Source organism: Oncorhynchus clarkii, chromosome 3 (assembly GCF_045791955.1).
Source record: "Oncorhynchus clarkii lewisi isolate Uvic-CL-2024 chromosome 3, UVic_Ocla_1.0, whole genome shotgun sequence".
Classification (NCBI taxonomy): domain Eukaryota; kingdom Metazoa; phylum Chordata; class Actinopteri; order Salmoniformes; family Salmonidae; genus Oncorhynchus; species Oncorhynchus clarkii.
Genome location: NC_092149.1, coordinates 38,456,506 through 38,470,947, shown reverse-complemented (window position 1 = coordinate 38,470,947; position 14,442 = coordinate 38,456,506). Strand labels below are relative to the sequence as shown.

Here is a 14,442-nt window from a genome sequence, read left to right as displayed (position 1 = left end):
ACTTTCAACGTGGCACCGTCATAGGATGCCACCTTTTCAACAAGTCAGATTGTAAAAGTTCTGCTAGAGCTAGAGCTGCCCCAGTCAACTGTTGTGATATTATTGTGAAGTGGAAACGTCTAAGAGCATCAACGGTTCACCCACGAAGTGGTAGGCCACACAAGCTCACAGAACGGGACCGCCGCGTGCTAAAGCACGTAGCGTGTAAAAATGGTCTGTCCTCGGTTGCAACACTCACTACTGAGTTCCAAACGGCCTCTGGAAGCAACGTCAGCACAATAACTGTTCGTTGGGAGCTTCATGAAAAGGGTTTCCATGGCCCGAGCAGCCGCTCACAAGCCTAAGATCACCATGCGCAATGCCAAGTGTCGTCTGAAGTGGTGTAAACACGTTCTATGGAGCGTTGAATCACGCTTCACCATCTGGCAGTCCGCCAGACAAATCTGGGTTTGGCGAAGGCCAGGACAACGTACCTGCTCGAATGCATAGTACCAACTGTAAAGTTTTGTGAAGGAGGAATAATCGTCTGGGGCTGTTTTTCATGGTTTGGGCTAAGCCCCTTAGTTCAAGTGAAGGGAAATCTTAACGCTACAGCATACAATGACATTCTAGAGGATTCTGTGCATCCAACTTTGTGGCAACAGTTTGGGGAAGGGCCTTTCCTGTTTCTTCATGACAATGCCACCGTGCACAAAGTGAGATCCATTCAGGAATGGTTTGTCGAGATCGGTGTGAAAGAACTTGACTGGCCTGCATAGATCCCTAACCTCAACCCCATCAAACACCTTTGGGATGAATTGGAATGCCAACTGCGAGCCAGGCCTAATCACACAACATCAGTGCCCAACCTCACCAATACCCTTGTGGCTGAATGGAGGCAAGTTCCCGCAGCAATGTTCCAACATCTAGTGGAAAGCCTTTCCAGAAGAGTGGAGGCTGTTATAGCAGCAAAGGGGGGACCAACTCCATATTGATACCCATGATTTTGGAATGAGATGTTCGACAAGCAGGTGTCCACATACTTTTGGTAATGTAGTGTATTTGCTCTCTCACCAGGCCACTGTTCAGAAGAGATAGCTGTGAAACGTTAGCCAACTTACGTAATCACTTCAAACTGAAGCTGCAATGACAGCAAACCAGCTCCATTTTTTTTTTCTATTGACATTTCTTTGTATATATCCATAAACATTGTGCTGATTCATGATTTTGAATGGCTGAGAAAAGACACCAACCAGCCTGTATGCCTCGTCCTTACCCCCGGCACGTTCAGTACTGTGGTACAGCTGGAGATCGAATTTCAATATTGAAACAATGTTGCAAATGCTGGAGATATAGACAACCAGGTTAATACAAATCTCTGCTGTTGAAAACAAAATGCTAGTCTAAAAGAAATGGGAGATAATGTCTAGATGCTTTTTACAGTGTAGATCTAGTGTATAAATTGTGTGGCTGGGCTGATGAGACAGTGGATTGCACAGTCAGATGGAACAGAGTAACTTGTGGAATAGACTCCGGATAGAATACAGTTTTAACCAATCAGAATCCAGGATTAGATCCACACGTTGTATAAGTAATCAACTCCAAATGATAATGTTTTTATTGGTGGAGTATGTCGCTGTGAACCTTGTACTTTGTGCAGGGTACCGTAGGTAGCTGATATGGTAATATAGGATATGTTTTGGCTTCAGATTGTATCTGAGCTAAGTTCAGCAGTACACAACATTGTGACACATTCAGATATAAATATATTGTGTAGGACAGACCTGATTCTCTGTCTGCTTATCCATCAGTCTTACGAACACTATGAACTGGAAAAACAATCAGGCCTTAAATGTCTGTACTAAAAATCTCTACCTGGTACAGCCAGAAGAGGATGGGCCCAACCCTCTGAGCTGTATTTTTCTCTAGGTTTCTTCCTAGGTTTTTTCTGTCTAGGGAGTTTGTTCTGGCCACTGTGATTCACTTCAGCTTGCTCTTTGGGATTTTGGCAGGTAACTGGTAAAGCACTATGACAACTGCTGTTGCAAAAGGGGCTTTATAAAATAAACTTGATTGACATGCAGAATAAAGAATGACATCTATTCGTGACATTTCTATCTGCAGCGTTCCACAATGTTTGCCTACTCAATGTGTTCCAGGTCTCTGCTGTCAAGTAAATATGAGCATTGGTGAATACAACATGCTGTGTTGAAGGCTAAGTTATTGGATATAATATACTGTAGATAGGTAGGTTGTTGCTGCATATACTGATCAAATACACAATACGTTATTTAGCTTCTGTATGAAATGAAATAAACACACATTGAATTAAAATGTCTCTTAATTGTCAAAAAGGTTTTCTGAGGATCGAGCAGTGGAAACTAGGCAAAATCTATAACAAGGTACAAAGAACATTATTTACTATGATTTACATGTTCTCATGAAATAACAGACACGGCCATATGATATGCTATATAACTGAATTAAATTAGGATATTTGTCTGCTATGAAAAAGGTATTGGTAACTTAATCCCTGCCGTGTAGAAAGCTGGTGCACTGGGGTGATATACTGTATGTAATAACCACTTGAAATAACCAATACCTCTCCATATGAATTTGCCACATAACCTCCAGGAGGCATTCACAAGTTCGTTTGTCATCAATGATAGATGTGTCAAGTTTTGTTGCCAAATTCAGCACAAATTCCTTGTACACAAGTACATAGCCACAGGCATCTATTCACCTCGTGGTTCTCCACTTCATCCAACTAAAAAACACACCATAAACACATTCCAGGTCCCAATAACAAGAGGCAGATCTTTTAGAATGGCTTCAGAAGCAGCAATATCTGTGCCTTCTTCATTTTCCCGGCTCAACATTCTCTGTTTAATTACATTGCCATCTTGAACTATCGTATGACCAGGGTTGGGGCCAATGCCATTTCAGGAAGTAAATTGTCATTCCAATTACACATTTTTTCACATAGACATCCTTTGAGGCAAATTGTAATAGGAATTTCAGTTTACTTCCTGAATATACATGGAATTGACCCGCACCCTGTTCATGAAAGGGTACATAGCCAAAAACAGAAAGTAAGAAATATTTTTGGACAAGTTGACGCCTTCTCTAGGACAATGCAGAGCCATATTAATTTACAGTGCCTTCAGAAGGTATTCGTACCCCTTGACTTATTTAACATTTTGTTGTGTTACAGCCTTACTTCTACCCCCTCCTTTTTTGAACATTCTGTTAAAAATCGCGCAACTTTTCAGCGTCCTGCTACTCATGCCAGGAATATAGTATATGCATATGATTAGTATGTGTGGATAGAAAACACTCTGAAGTTTCTAAAACTGGTTAAATCACGGCTGTGACTATAACAGATCGTGTGTTTCTTTGAAAAACGCAAGAAAAACTGCTCTCTGAAAGCTAAAAATAATTTCCATAAGTCACTTTCATGGGTTGTTAAAAGAGGACAAAATTTAATATCGACCTGCATGCAATTCATACAAATTCCACACGATGTCGCCATTGTCGTCATTTTCAATTGAATTTTTTGTTGGAAAATCCAAGTATCTGGCTTCCGTTTCTTCCAGTCTCCACCAGGACGCTGTAAATGTGGACAATGGCAGCCATTGATTTGCAGACGAGGAGCTATTGAATATACATCGCCCTGTAATCATTTTGATAGATTATAAACGTTTACTAATACCTAAAGTTGGATTACAAAAGGATTTCGAAGTGTTTTGTGAAAGTTTATCGTCGACTTTTTTAATTTAAAAAAATGATGCAGCATTAAAAAACTATGTTTTTTTCTGAATGACACAGCTTCCATAGAAAGCTATTTTGGGTATATATGGACCGATTTAAACGAAAAAAAGACCCAATAGTGATGTTTATGGGGCATATAGGAGTGCCAAGAAAGAAGCTCGTCAAAGGTAATGAATGTTTTACATTTTATTTCTGCGTTTTGTGCTGCGTCGGATAAGCAGAGTCTTTGTTTACGTCGCATTCAGGCATTTTCAGGTGGTGCATGCTATCAGATAATACCTTCTCATGCTTTCGCCGAAAAGCATTTTAAAAATCTGACTTGTTGGCTAGGTTCACAACGAGTGTAGCTTTAATTCAATACCCTGCTTGTGAATTTTGATCAAGGTTTGAGTTTTAACGAGTACATTTAGCATTTAGCGTAGCGCATTTGCATTTCCAGGTGCCTACTTGAGACATATGCGTCTCAAGTAGAATCAAGAAGTTAATTAAACATTGATTAAATCGATGTGTTTTCTCATCTAGACACAATATGCCATAATGACAAAGTGAAAACATGTTTTTTTAATTTTAGCATGTTAATTGAAAATGAAATACAGAAATATCCAATTTACATAACTATTCACACCCCTGAGTCAATACATCTTAGAATCACCTTTGGCAGCGATTACAGCTGTGAGTCTTTCTGGGTAAGTCTCCAAGAGCTTTGCACACCTGGATTGTACAATATTTGCACATTATTCTTTTAAAAATTCTTCAAGCTCTGTCAACTTGGTTGGTGATCATTGCTAGACAGCCATTTTCAAGTCTTGCCATAGATCTTCTAGCAGATTTAAGTCAAAACTGTAACTAGGCCTCTCAGGAACATTCAATGTTATCTTGGTCAGCAACTCCATTGTATATTTTGCCTTGTGTTTTCGTTTATTGTTCTGCTGAAAGGTGAATTTGTCTTCCAGTGTCCATTGGAAAGCAGACTGAACAAGGTTTTCCTCTAGGATTTTACCTGTGCTTAGCTCTATTCCGTTTATTTTTATCCCCTCAAAAACTCCCTAGTCCTTGCTGAGGACATGCATACCCATACAATTATGCAGCCACCACCATGCTTGACAATATGAAGAGTGGTACTCAGTGATGTGTTGTGTTGGAATTGCCCCAAACATAACACGTTGTATTCAGGACCTAAAGTTTTGTCTTTGCCAATTTCTTTTGAGTTTCACTTTAGTGCCTTATTGCAAACAGGATGGATGTTTTATGTTTTCTATTCTGTACAGGCTTCCTTCTTTTCTCTCTGTTATTTAGGTTAGTATTGTGGATTAACTACTATGTTGTTGATCCATCCTCAATTTTATCCTATCACAGCCATTAAACTCTGTTTTATAGTCACCATTGGCCTCATGGTGAAATCCCTGAGTGGTTTCCTTCCTCTCCAGCAACTGAGTTAGGAAGGACGCCTGTATCTTTGTAGTGACTGGGTGTATTGATACATCCAAAGTGTAATTAATAACGTCACCATGCTCAAAGAGATATTCAATATCTGCTTTTTTTTTTACCCATCTACCAATAGGTGCCCTTTGTGAGGCATTGGAAAACCTCCCTGGTCTTTCCGATTGAGTCTGTGTTTGAAATGTACTGCTCCACTGAGGGACCTTACAGATAATTATATGTGTGGAGTACAGAGATGAGATAGTCACTAAACAGTTATACTAAACACTATTATTGCCCACGGAGTGCGTCCATGATACTTATTATGTTACTTGTTAATCAAATGTATACTCCTGAACTTTTTAGGCTTGCCATAAAAAAAGGGGTTGAATACTTATTGAGTCAAGACATTTCAGCTTTTCATTTTTAATGAATTTGGAGAATGTTCTAAACAGACAATTCCACTTTGACATTGTGGGGTATTGTGTTTGTAGGCCGGTGACACAAAATCTCAATTTAATCCATTTAAAATTCAGACTGTAATACAACAAAATGTGGAAAAAATTAAAGGGGTGTGAATACTTTCTGAAGGCACTGTATATCTCTCTATATATGGCTCCGGCACTGTGCACCCTTGTGCAATGGAGCGAGTATGTTATGGATGAGTGATGTCAGAGTTTGATTAGATGTTGAACTGCGCTGGTGGGCATACTTAGCTTCTGTTCTCATCACTGAGATATGCAGAGCAGACTCCTCCACATCCCACACGCCTGCAAGCTCTGAGGTAAATGGAAAGAATCTTACCAATGGAAAATTCAGTGAATCTCTCGTAAAAGTGTTGACACCCTCACACAATGTTACAATTTTGGAGTTTTTCAGATCAGGCAAAAGGCCTATAGGACAAGAGTCTGTATTTGAGGTAACACTTTAATATGTGATTATTCTTGTCAATCAATACCCATTGTTTCGCTGTACTTAAAGGGGCAATCTGCAGTTCAAACAACAACAAAGCCTACACTACGCCACTGTTTTGGTAAACAGCTGAGAGATGGCCCCTTTATCGTGAATTGTTTTACTGCTATATGTACAGTATAACAATGAGTATTCATTACCTACACGGTATGTACAATAATTATCATAGTAATAACACTGTAAAATAAAGTGTCACCATTTTTGACAGTTTTATGATTTTGGCAGTGGCTCAAGAAAATAATGGGCGGGAACCATAATATCCTGAGTATAGCACGTAGGCCAGCAGAAGGTTTGCTATCTTCTATATACAGTGCTGGCCTAGTGTAGCTCATTCGAGAAGCCTGACTTCAGTGGTGCATAGTTAGTAATAGGGAATACACATATTGATGCTGTATGTACAGTATGTACTTACTGTCTATTCTTGTGAGTATGTTTGGGGGGTTTTGTTTGTTAGTGGTCAGTTAGGGTTTAGGATCAAGGCAGTATCTTGTCAGGACCATGTCTATTTGCTGACGCTCTGGCCGGCTGAGTGGCCTAATAGGTGTTGTAGTAGGAGCTACTCCCTGTCCAAACCAGACTATCGTTTACTCCATTCACATCCTTCTGCCACATCAAGCATGAACTTCAGACCAACCCCCCTGCTTCTTCATTTTCCCTGATTCTCTATCAAGCAGTTAATTCCATTTTCTTTCTTTTTTCTTCCTGCATATCCTTTATTTCATGTAAAAAAAAAAACAGACCAGACTAATAAGTACTAATTTATGTCAAATCTCAGGCAGCCCCTTGTCCTGTCCCTCTGAAGCCAGCCTGACCTCATCGGGTCACCCCCTGGCCCTGTGCTCTGCATGCAATTAAAGCCCCCCTGCCCCATCGGAGCAGATTACATCAGTGATCTGCTGTTGGACGCACCTACTGCCTAATGGGCCCTGCTAGCGCTGCCTCTGTTCTATCTGCCTTTCTGTTCCATAGCCCCTAATTCAGCTCCTCGCAGGGTGCTGGCAGATGTCTGAATGTCATGGCAGGTCTGGCCCACTGTGGTGCTGAGGTTAGAGATTCCAGAGGTCTTGGCTCATGTGTTGGGTTGGGCCAGGCCATGCCTTTGGGCTGGGCTAAGCCAGGCCGTGTGGACTATAAAGAGTCTCAGGCGATGGAGCTAGTGCACATCAAAAGCAGCAGAGGTCCCATAGGTGAAGACTGACCACATCCAGAGAACGCAGACAAAGGCAAACCCGAGCAGCCGCCAACATGAGTCGCAGCCCTGAGAGGATTTCGTCCTACCGACGCCACTTTGAGGACAGCGGCAGCTCATCCTCCTACCAGGTTAGGGTGTCCAGCCCATCCCCGACCCGGAGAGTTAACCGCCACCAGTCAGCCAGCTACTCGCGCAGTGCCGGAGCCAGCAGTATGCAGGCCCAGACCATGGGCAGAAGGACCGTCTCCACCTCACGTAACGCCCGCATGGCTGGGTAAGATGCTCACTCCACCCTGTACACCAAGTACACTAATAGCCTTTTCACCGTACTAAGCCAAACTGAGCTGTACTGAGCTGGCCTGGTTCTGCATCCATCATAGTTGCTAGGGCTATACCAAAGATCTTTATAACTAACCCAAGATAGACCAGAGCCTGCCGTTTCCAATGGGAACAAATTAATCATAGTGGGCAGAACAAGCAAGGAGGTGGGCAGAGTCAAGCATAAGCTAGCGAGATCCTACTGGCGCATTTGAGCATTTATTTGCATATTTCAGGGAACGCCTACTCTCTGAAGTGCTTATGTGCAATACTGTAACTCAATTGGCCCATGCACTCCTTCTAAACAATGCCATTTTTACAAACTTGGCCAAAGGATAAAGTCTACAAAACGTGGTCCACTCTGTTTGTTACAGGTTCTAGTTTTGGAAACAGAAAACTGCATTAAGATCAAATGTTTCATTGAGGAGAAAATTTGTAGAATGTCAAAAAAAGTGGTTAGAGCGTCGGGCCAGTAACCGAAAGGTTGCTGGATCCAATCCCCGAGCTGACAAGGTAAAAATCTGTTGTTCTAACCCTGAGCAAGGCAGTTTAACCCACTGTTCCCCGGGTGCCAAAGACATGGATGTCGATTAAGGCAGCACCCCCGCACCTCTCTGATTCAGAGGGGTTGGGTTAAATGTGGACACATTTCAGTTGAAGGCATTCAGTTGTACAACTGACTAGGTATTCCCCTTTCCCTTTCATCACCCAATTTGGTAGTGAGTGGAAACGCCGACCGGATGCTACACATTTACACATCCTGTGAAATATCTGATTCATTGTCCAATCTGTGGCTTTACTCAAATGTTCAAGCCCAGTAAGGCACAGTATGGTTCGGTTTGGCATAGTAGTGGGTAATAGAGGTTATATAGATACAGCTGATAAAATATAGGTAACATCTTAAAGAGAGAGTGCGAGATTACACACTGCTGATACACCACAAGTATTCTATTTGTGAATTTACAGAAAGCGACTTGTTACATTACCACCAAAAAACAGGCAGTTATTACAGTACAAGATAGATGATATGTTGCTGTCAACAGTGTATGTACCTCCCCTCCTCTTACTGCTCTTCTGAGGCTATAAGCCACTTTGTCTCCTTACTGGCAGATGACTCAAAAACTTATTCCTGACAGACATAACACATCAAATTCTCCTTCACTCTGTGAAATACATTTTCCCGTCTAATTGCGCTAGAGACAAGCCTGTCTTTCAGAGTTGATAGGCGACCTTTATTGTTATCAAGCAATTAAAAACACCATCAAGCTAATTAACTCTTAGATAGTGGAACCACAGACAATTTATAATCTACCACCTCTCCCTCTCTTATACAAACCACAGTTGTAATTGTTTCTTATTGTGCAGCACTAGCCTATTTCTGAATGTATTCTTGATGCAAGTCGAAGGCATCAGTTGATTAAAACGAATAGAGAAACTTTTAGTTGTCAAAAAGTAAGGCCTGTGTCAATTTTCCACATAACTATTAGCCTACAGGACTAGCATCTAAATAATTTACAACTCTTTATATTATTATGAATTTTAGGTTTTAAGGATCAATAAATAAATAAGTAGGTAGGCCTAAACACTGGAAGAGACTAAATTCAATACATTTCAAAAACAGCAAAATAGCTCACATCCATGAGAACAACATACATTTTATTCAAATGAAGTATTTTAATTTGTAACAGCTGTAGGCCATAGCTGTGGGATTTGTGGGTGCTGCAGCACCCCCTGAAAAATCTGAAGTTTAAAAATCTATAAATTACGGTTTGTAAAAAAAATAAAATAAAAAAAAAGTTGTATAATTAAGAAAAGTATTTTGAACGATTCAATAGTTGGAAGTGTAAGAGTTGTTGCCCTGACCCTTTCTCTGCAATTGTCATTCTATTGGAATCAATAAAGAACAAAACCCTATTCATCAAACATTTACATCAAAAAGTGCAAAGTTATGGGAAATACACAAACAAATAACAAATAACATGGAAAACAACCACTTTTTGTGAAGTATTAATTTACCATCTTTACAAACTACTTAATGTCAATGTACATTACTGTATTGTATTGTATTGTTTGTTTTTTTTTATCACAAAAAAGTAGTGCACTGGCCTTTACTAGTCCAGTATTAGCGGATGGATATAGACGTCTTCAGCCCAGCCAAAACATTGTTTTGCATCTGACATCAGAGTAGGAACAAATGTGGCACCTGGAAATTAATAAAATATTGTGACAAGCCATCGATCAACCATGTGGCTCTGATATGACATGCAAGTGGCAATAACATTTAATGTTGACGTTATGTCTTGACGTTCACAGAATAACAAAGTGATGTCAGTTATCTCCAGGTCAAGCGGTGAGTGTTGAACTGTCTGTCGTTTTAGCGGGAATGTGGGAACATTGGCATGTGTGGGCTATGGCAACGGGGCCCCGGTGGACCTGGACGCATCTGCTGCGGAGAACAAAGTATTCCTCAGCACGCGCAGTGGTGAGCGGCAGGAGATGGTCGTATTGAACGACAGACTTGCTGTTTACATTGAGAAGGTAAGCACTCACCACGCTTTGCTCACACACAAGGCGCACAGACTAATTGACACAACATATGGGGATGAACTTGCTGTTTTTGTGCCTTTCATATTAGAGATAGCCAACTTTCTAGTAAGCCATAGCCTATACATAGCTGTTCTTCACACATGGATGTGCTATTGTGTGTGGGTTCTGGCCGGATACATTGCCTCAGTGCCACAGCCAATATTCTTTAACATCTATGCGATATTCTGCCGCCCATAAGTAGAGGAACAATGTTTATTTGGTGGAATTTGTCTAATTAGACTATGCTTGCTTGAGTGTGCCATACAGGCATGCAGCCTTCTGGCTGTGGAGACGGAGTCGCTCATTATTCCCACGTATTTGGGCAGCGAGCATATTCAAGTGAGGGGCCCTGGTGAATTTGATGATTATTCATACAGAATAAGAGAAGAGAATTGTCATTCTCTTAAAAGGTTCGGTCCCTGGAGCAGCAGAACAAGTTGTTGGAGATGGAGATTGACGGCATCCAGAACCGGTTCGTGAAGCCGTCGGGCCTGCGCAAACTCTATGAGGATCAGCTGAGAGATCTGAAGAAGATTGCAGATCAGATGAGAATGCAGCGGGTGAGACGGAATGACTTAACCCACACGTCATCACTGTCACCTTTTTTATTGTTTACCTCGCAGAAAACAGAAAACACACACACAGAGGAGGAGAGGGAGAATTGGAATGAGTCCAATATGGTGACACGGCTGACACAGCCAATAAGTTATTATCGGCTTGTTACCTTTATACCACAGGTTAATATGTGTTTTGGTTTACAGGACCAAGCCTTAGCTGGCAAAGAGGCCATGGCAGGTCAACTGGAGATAACCAAAGTCAAATACGAGGAGGCAGTTGAGCTGAGGAGGCGGGCCGAGATGGAGATCGAAGCATTCCGTCCGGTGAGAGGCTGTTTAATCACTGTTAGCCAAAATTGCCTAATAAACATCAACGTGCCATTGACGCCATTGTGTGCCGCTATATGGTTTTCAGGATGTGGACAGAGCCACCTCTCAGCGCATCGCCCTGGAGAAACAGCTCGAGCAGTTGGAGGTGGAGATTGAATTCCTTCAGAGGGTGCACAAAGCGGTAGGTCGCGTTATAGCCCGCACTGATTGATTTGGACCGACCTATACCAACTCTAGCTAATGGACAAAATGATAAACAGTAAATCAAAGAGGGGGGGAGGGGTACATTTACTCTTAAGAGTTATCTTAACCCTCAAGAGAGTGATATGCTTCCTGTGTCAATAACTGGAGTTTATTGGGATGGAGTACTTTTAACTCCATTAAGAGTAACCAGAGAAAGGGAGTTAAATCTATGGAGTTTTCCACAGATGTGGGAGGGGCCTCATTGTCATATTTCCCAGCATGCTCTGTTGCAGGCAGTTTTTTAAAATTTTTATATTGTTTCAATATGTGTTTTTGCATGTACATTGATAATAAACACACATTTTTTTCTAAACAAATCCAATCTGTAAAGAGTTTAATTAACTCTTGTGATTTTACTGTGTAGGCCTACATCATCTTTTTTATTTAACGAGGCAAGTCAGTTAAGAACAAATTCTTATTTACAATGACGGCCTAGGAACAGTGGGTTAACTGCCTTGTTCAGAGGCAGAACAACAGATTTTTACCTTGTCAGTTCAGGGATTTGATCTAGCAACCTTTCGGTTACTAGTCCAATGATCTAACCACTAGGCTACCTGCCGTCCCCTTTAACCATTTAATTGAACCTTTTTTCTTTCTCAGGAAATTGAAGAGCTACTGAAAATGATATATGCTGCCCACTCCTCAGCCCAGAGCGCTTATGACCTCCCCGACATCTCAGGCGCTCTCAAACAAATCCAAGCTCAGTATGACGAAATTGCGGCAAAAAATTTACAGGTTGGCCTATTTATAATTAACTGGAGTGTATACATACAGCAGTCATTCATTTAAAGGTGTGAATGTGTTTCATGACCTCAGAATATGTGTTTCATGGCCCCTATATGTTATAGGAAATGGATTCCTGGTATAAAAGTAAATTTGAAGACCTGAACAACAAGACGACGAAACATGTGGATATAGTTCGAAGTGTCAGGGAAGAAGTTGCTGGCGCCAAGAAGGATGTAAGTTAGGCTATTTGATAAAGATATTCCTACATGGTTGTAAAATGTGACGCATTAACTATTATTATCGAGTCTATATCCAAATAAGAGTTGTAGCCTATGGCAATGGATATTTTCCTCAATCAAAATACGAATGAAAAAGACATTTGTATTGTATTTTTCCTAACCTTTGAAGATCCTAAACAAAGAGCGTGGCCTGGAAGCTTTGAAGACCAAGAATGAGGCTCTGGAGGCACAAATTCGTGAAGCACAGGAAAAGTACAAGAAAGAGCTGGAGGACCTTCAGGTGAGCACGTTCGATCAGAAGGTGGGAGGGTCCAGTTATTCATGAACCTTACCTCAGTCCGGTTTACTACAGAACTCAACCATTAAATATCTGAATTGATTGTACACAGTTCAAATCCAAGTAGGGTACATATGAAAGGTTGGTGTTAAACCTTTCATCTGTAGCCTACTAAGGTGCAAACTCAAGCTGGCTCTTTTGACGTCACAGGCAAGAATTGAGGCCCTGAAGGAGGAGCTGAAATCCACCAAGTCTAAAATCGCTCTGCACCTGCGTGAATACCAGGACCTTCTGAACATGAAGATGGCTCTGGAGATTGAGATCACAACTTACAGGTGAGGTTTAGTGCAATGGATTTAGATATGATCATACAGAGCATGTAAATAACCTTTAGAAGAGCACATTTGTGGTAATGTCATATATTCTTGATTCTGATCCATTGATACGACTTTTCTCTGTTTCCATAGGAAGCTGATTGAGGGTGAGGACTTGCGACTCACAACCATGGTTGGGACCATGTCCATAATGAGTAGCAGCTCAAGCTCCATGAGCGCTGGGATGAGTGTGGGCATGGCTGGAGGCATTGGACCTGGAGGCAGTGGTGGAGGAATGGGTGGAGGAATGGGTGGCGCTGGAAGCTTAGGTGGAATGGGTGCTGGAGGGATGGGAGCTGGAGGCATGGGTGCAGGAGGCAGGGGTGGAGCTGGAAGCATTGGTGGAGGAATGGGAGCTGGAGGAATTGGAGCCAAAGGCGTGGGTGCTGGAGGTGTGGGTGCTGGAGGCCTAGGAGCTGGAGGAATGGGTGGAGGTATGGATGGTGGAGGAATTGGTGCTGTAGCCAATGGTGCTAAAGGCATGGGTGCTGGAGCCATGGGTCCTGGAGGCAATGGTGGAGGCATGGGAAAAGGTGCAGGTGATTATGGGTACGGCGCCTCCATGGAGTACTCCCACGAGGAACAGGCAGTGGAGATGACGGAGAGGAGGACGGTGCTCATCAGGTAAAAGTAACCTGCACTTAAACAATAATGTGAGTATTGTAGGTTTATCATTGACCATTGTTAGGACAGAACATTGTTAGGTCAGTATGTTTAACACAATGAAAATTCTTCACACCGTGTCTTTTGTAAAGAAACTTATTCAACCAGGTAATTTTTTTATTTCCCTTAGAACAGTTAAATCGGAGGATGAAACACTGGAAAGCGACACAAAGGAGCAAACCTACATAATCTCTGGCGCTGCCGACGACTCGGACGAGGAATAGGCGTAAATGACCATGTGACCTCCTTTCACCCCTTAACCCCTCACGCCCCTGGAGCTTTGCACTGACGGCTCATGTCTGGTCTCTGACCTTTGACCAAGACATGAGACCATGAATGACCCTGCAACCTAGTCAAGCAGTACCCTTCAGCTCTTGTGATGTGCCTTTGAACCACATATTCAGAAACTCTGTGTGCCTTACACAGCTACTCAACAAGCAGCAAATAAAGCTCTCGGCATTCAATTCCTGGTGTTTCATTCATTACATTGTCTGGTTTGGTTTAGTTATTAGGCTACATAATATTTTTGTGCACAATGAATCATAGGAAATGTTATCCTGAAATGCATTTCCATATAAGCTTTTGTGACATCCCCCTAAGGCACAATGAAAACCACAATCGATATGGTACCATGGAGAGGTTAAATTACACACATTCCATGTTACACAAATTCTCACTCGCTCTCCCACTCACATTGAATATATGAGGTGGTCCTTGCTCTGCACACTAGGCCTATGGGTCGTACGAGCGTGTGGAGAGGCAGGGTGCGATAGAGCAACAAGAGTGAAGGAGAGGT

General features: G+C 41.9%; 1 protein-coding gene across 2 annotated transcripts; it reads left to right on the top strand.

Moving 5' to 3' along the window:
* The first annotated feature begins 7,299 nt into the window (after positions 1–7,299).
* On the top strand, positions 7,300–14,007 carry LOC139405962 (desmin-like). Of its 2 annotated transcripts, none has more exons than XM_071148419.1 (11): positions 7,300–7,607; positions 10,030–10,189; positions 10,648–10,797; positions 10,999–11,118; positions 11,210–11,305; positions 11,968–12,102; positions 12,216–12,326; positions 12,502–12,612; positions 12,820–12,944; positions 13,077–13,607; positions 13,777–14,007. In XM_071148419.1, exons 1-11 carry the CDS (start codon positions 7,387–7,389, stop codon positions 13,868–13,870), a joined length of 1,854 nt encoding a protein of 617 aa, XP_071004520.1. In that variant the 5' UTR covers positions 7,300–7,386; the 3' UTR covers positions 13,871–14,007. The 2 variants fall into 2 exon arrangements, with proteins under 2 accessions (XP_071004520.1, XP_071004521.1); XM_071148420.1 differs by having other exon boundaries at positions 13,782–13,918.
* The last annotated feature ends 435 nt before the right edge of the window (positions 14,008–14,442 follow it).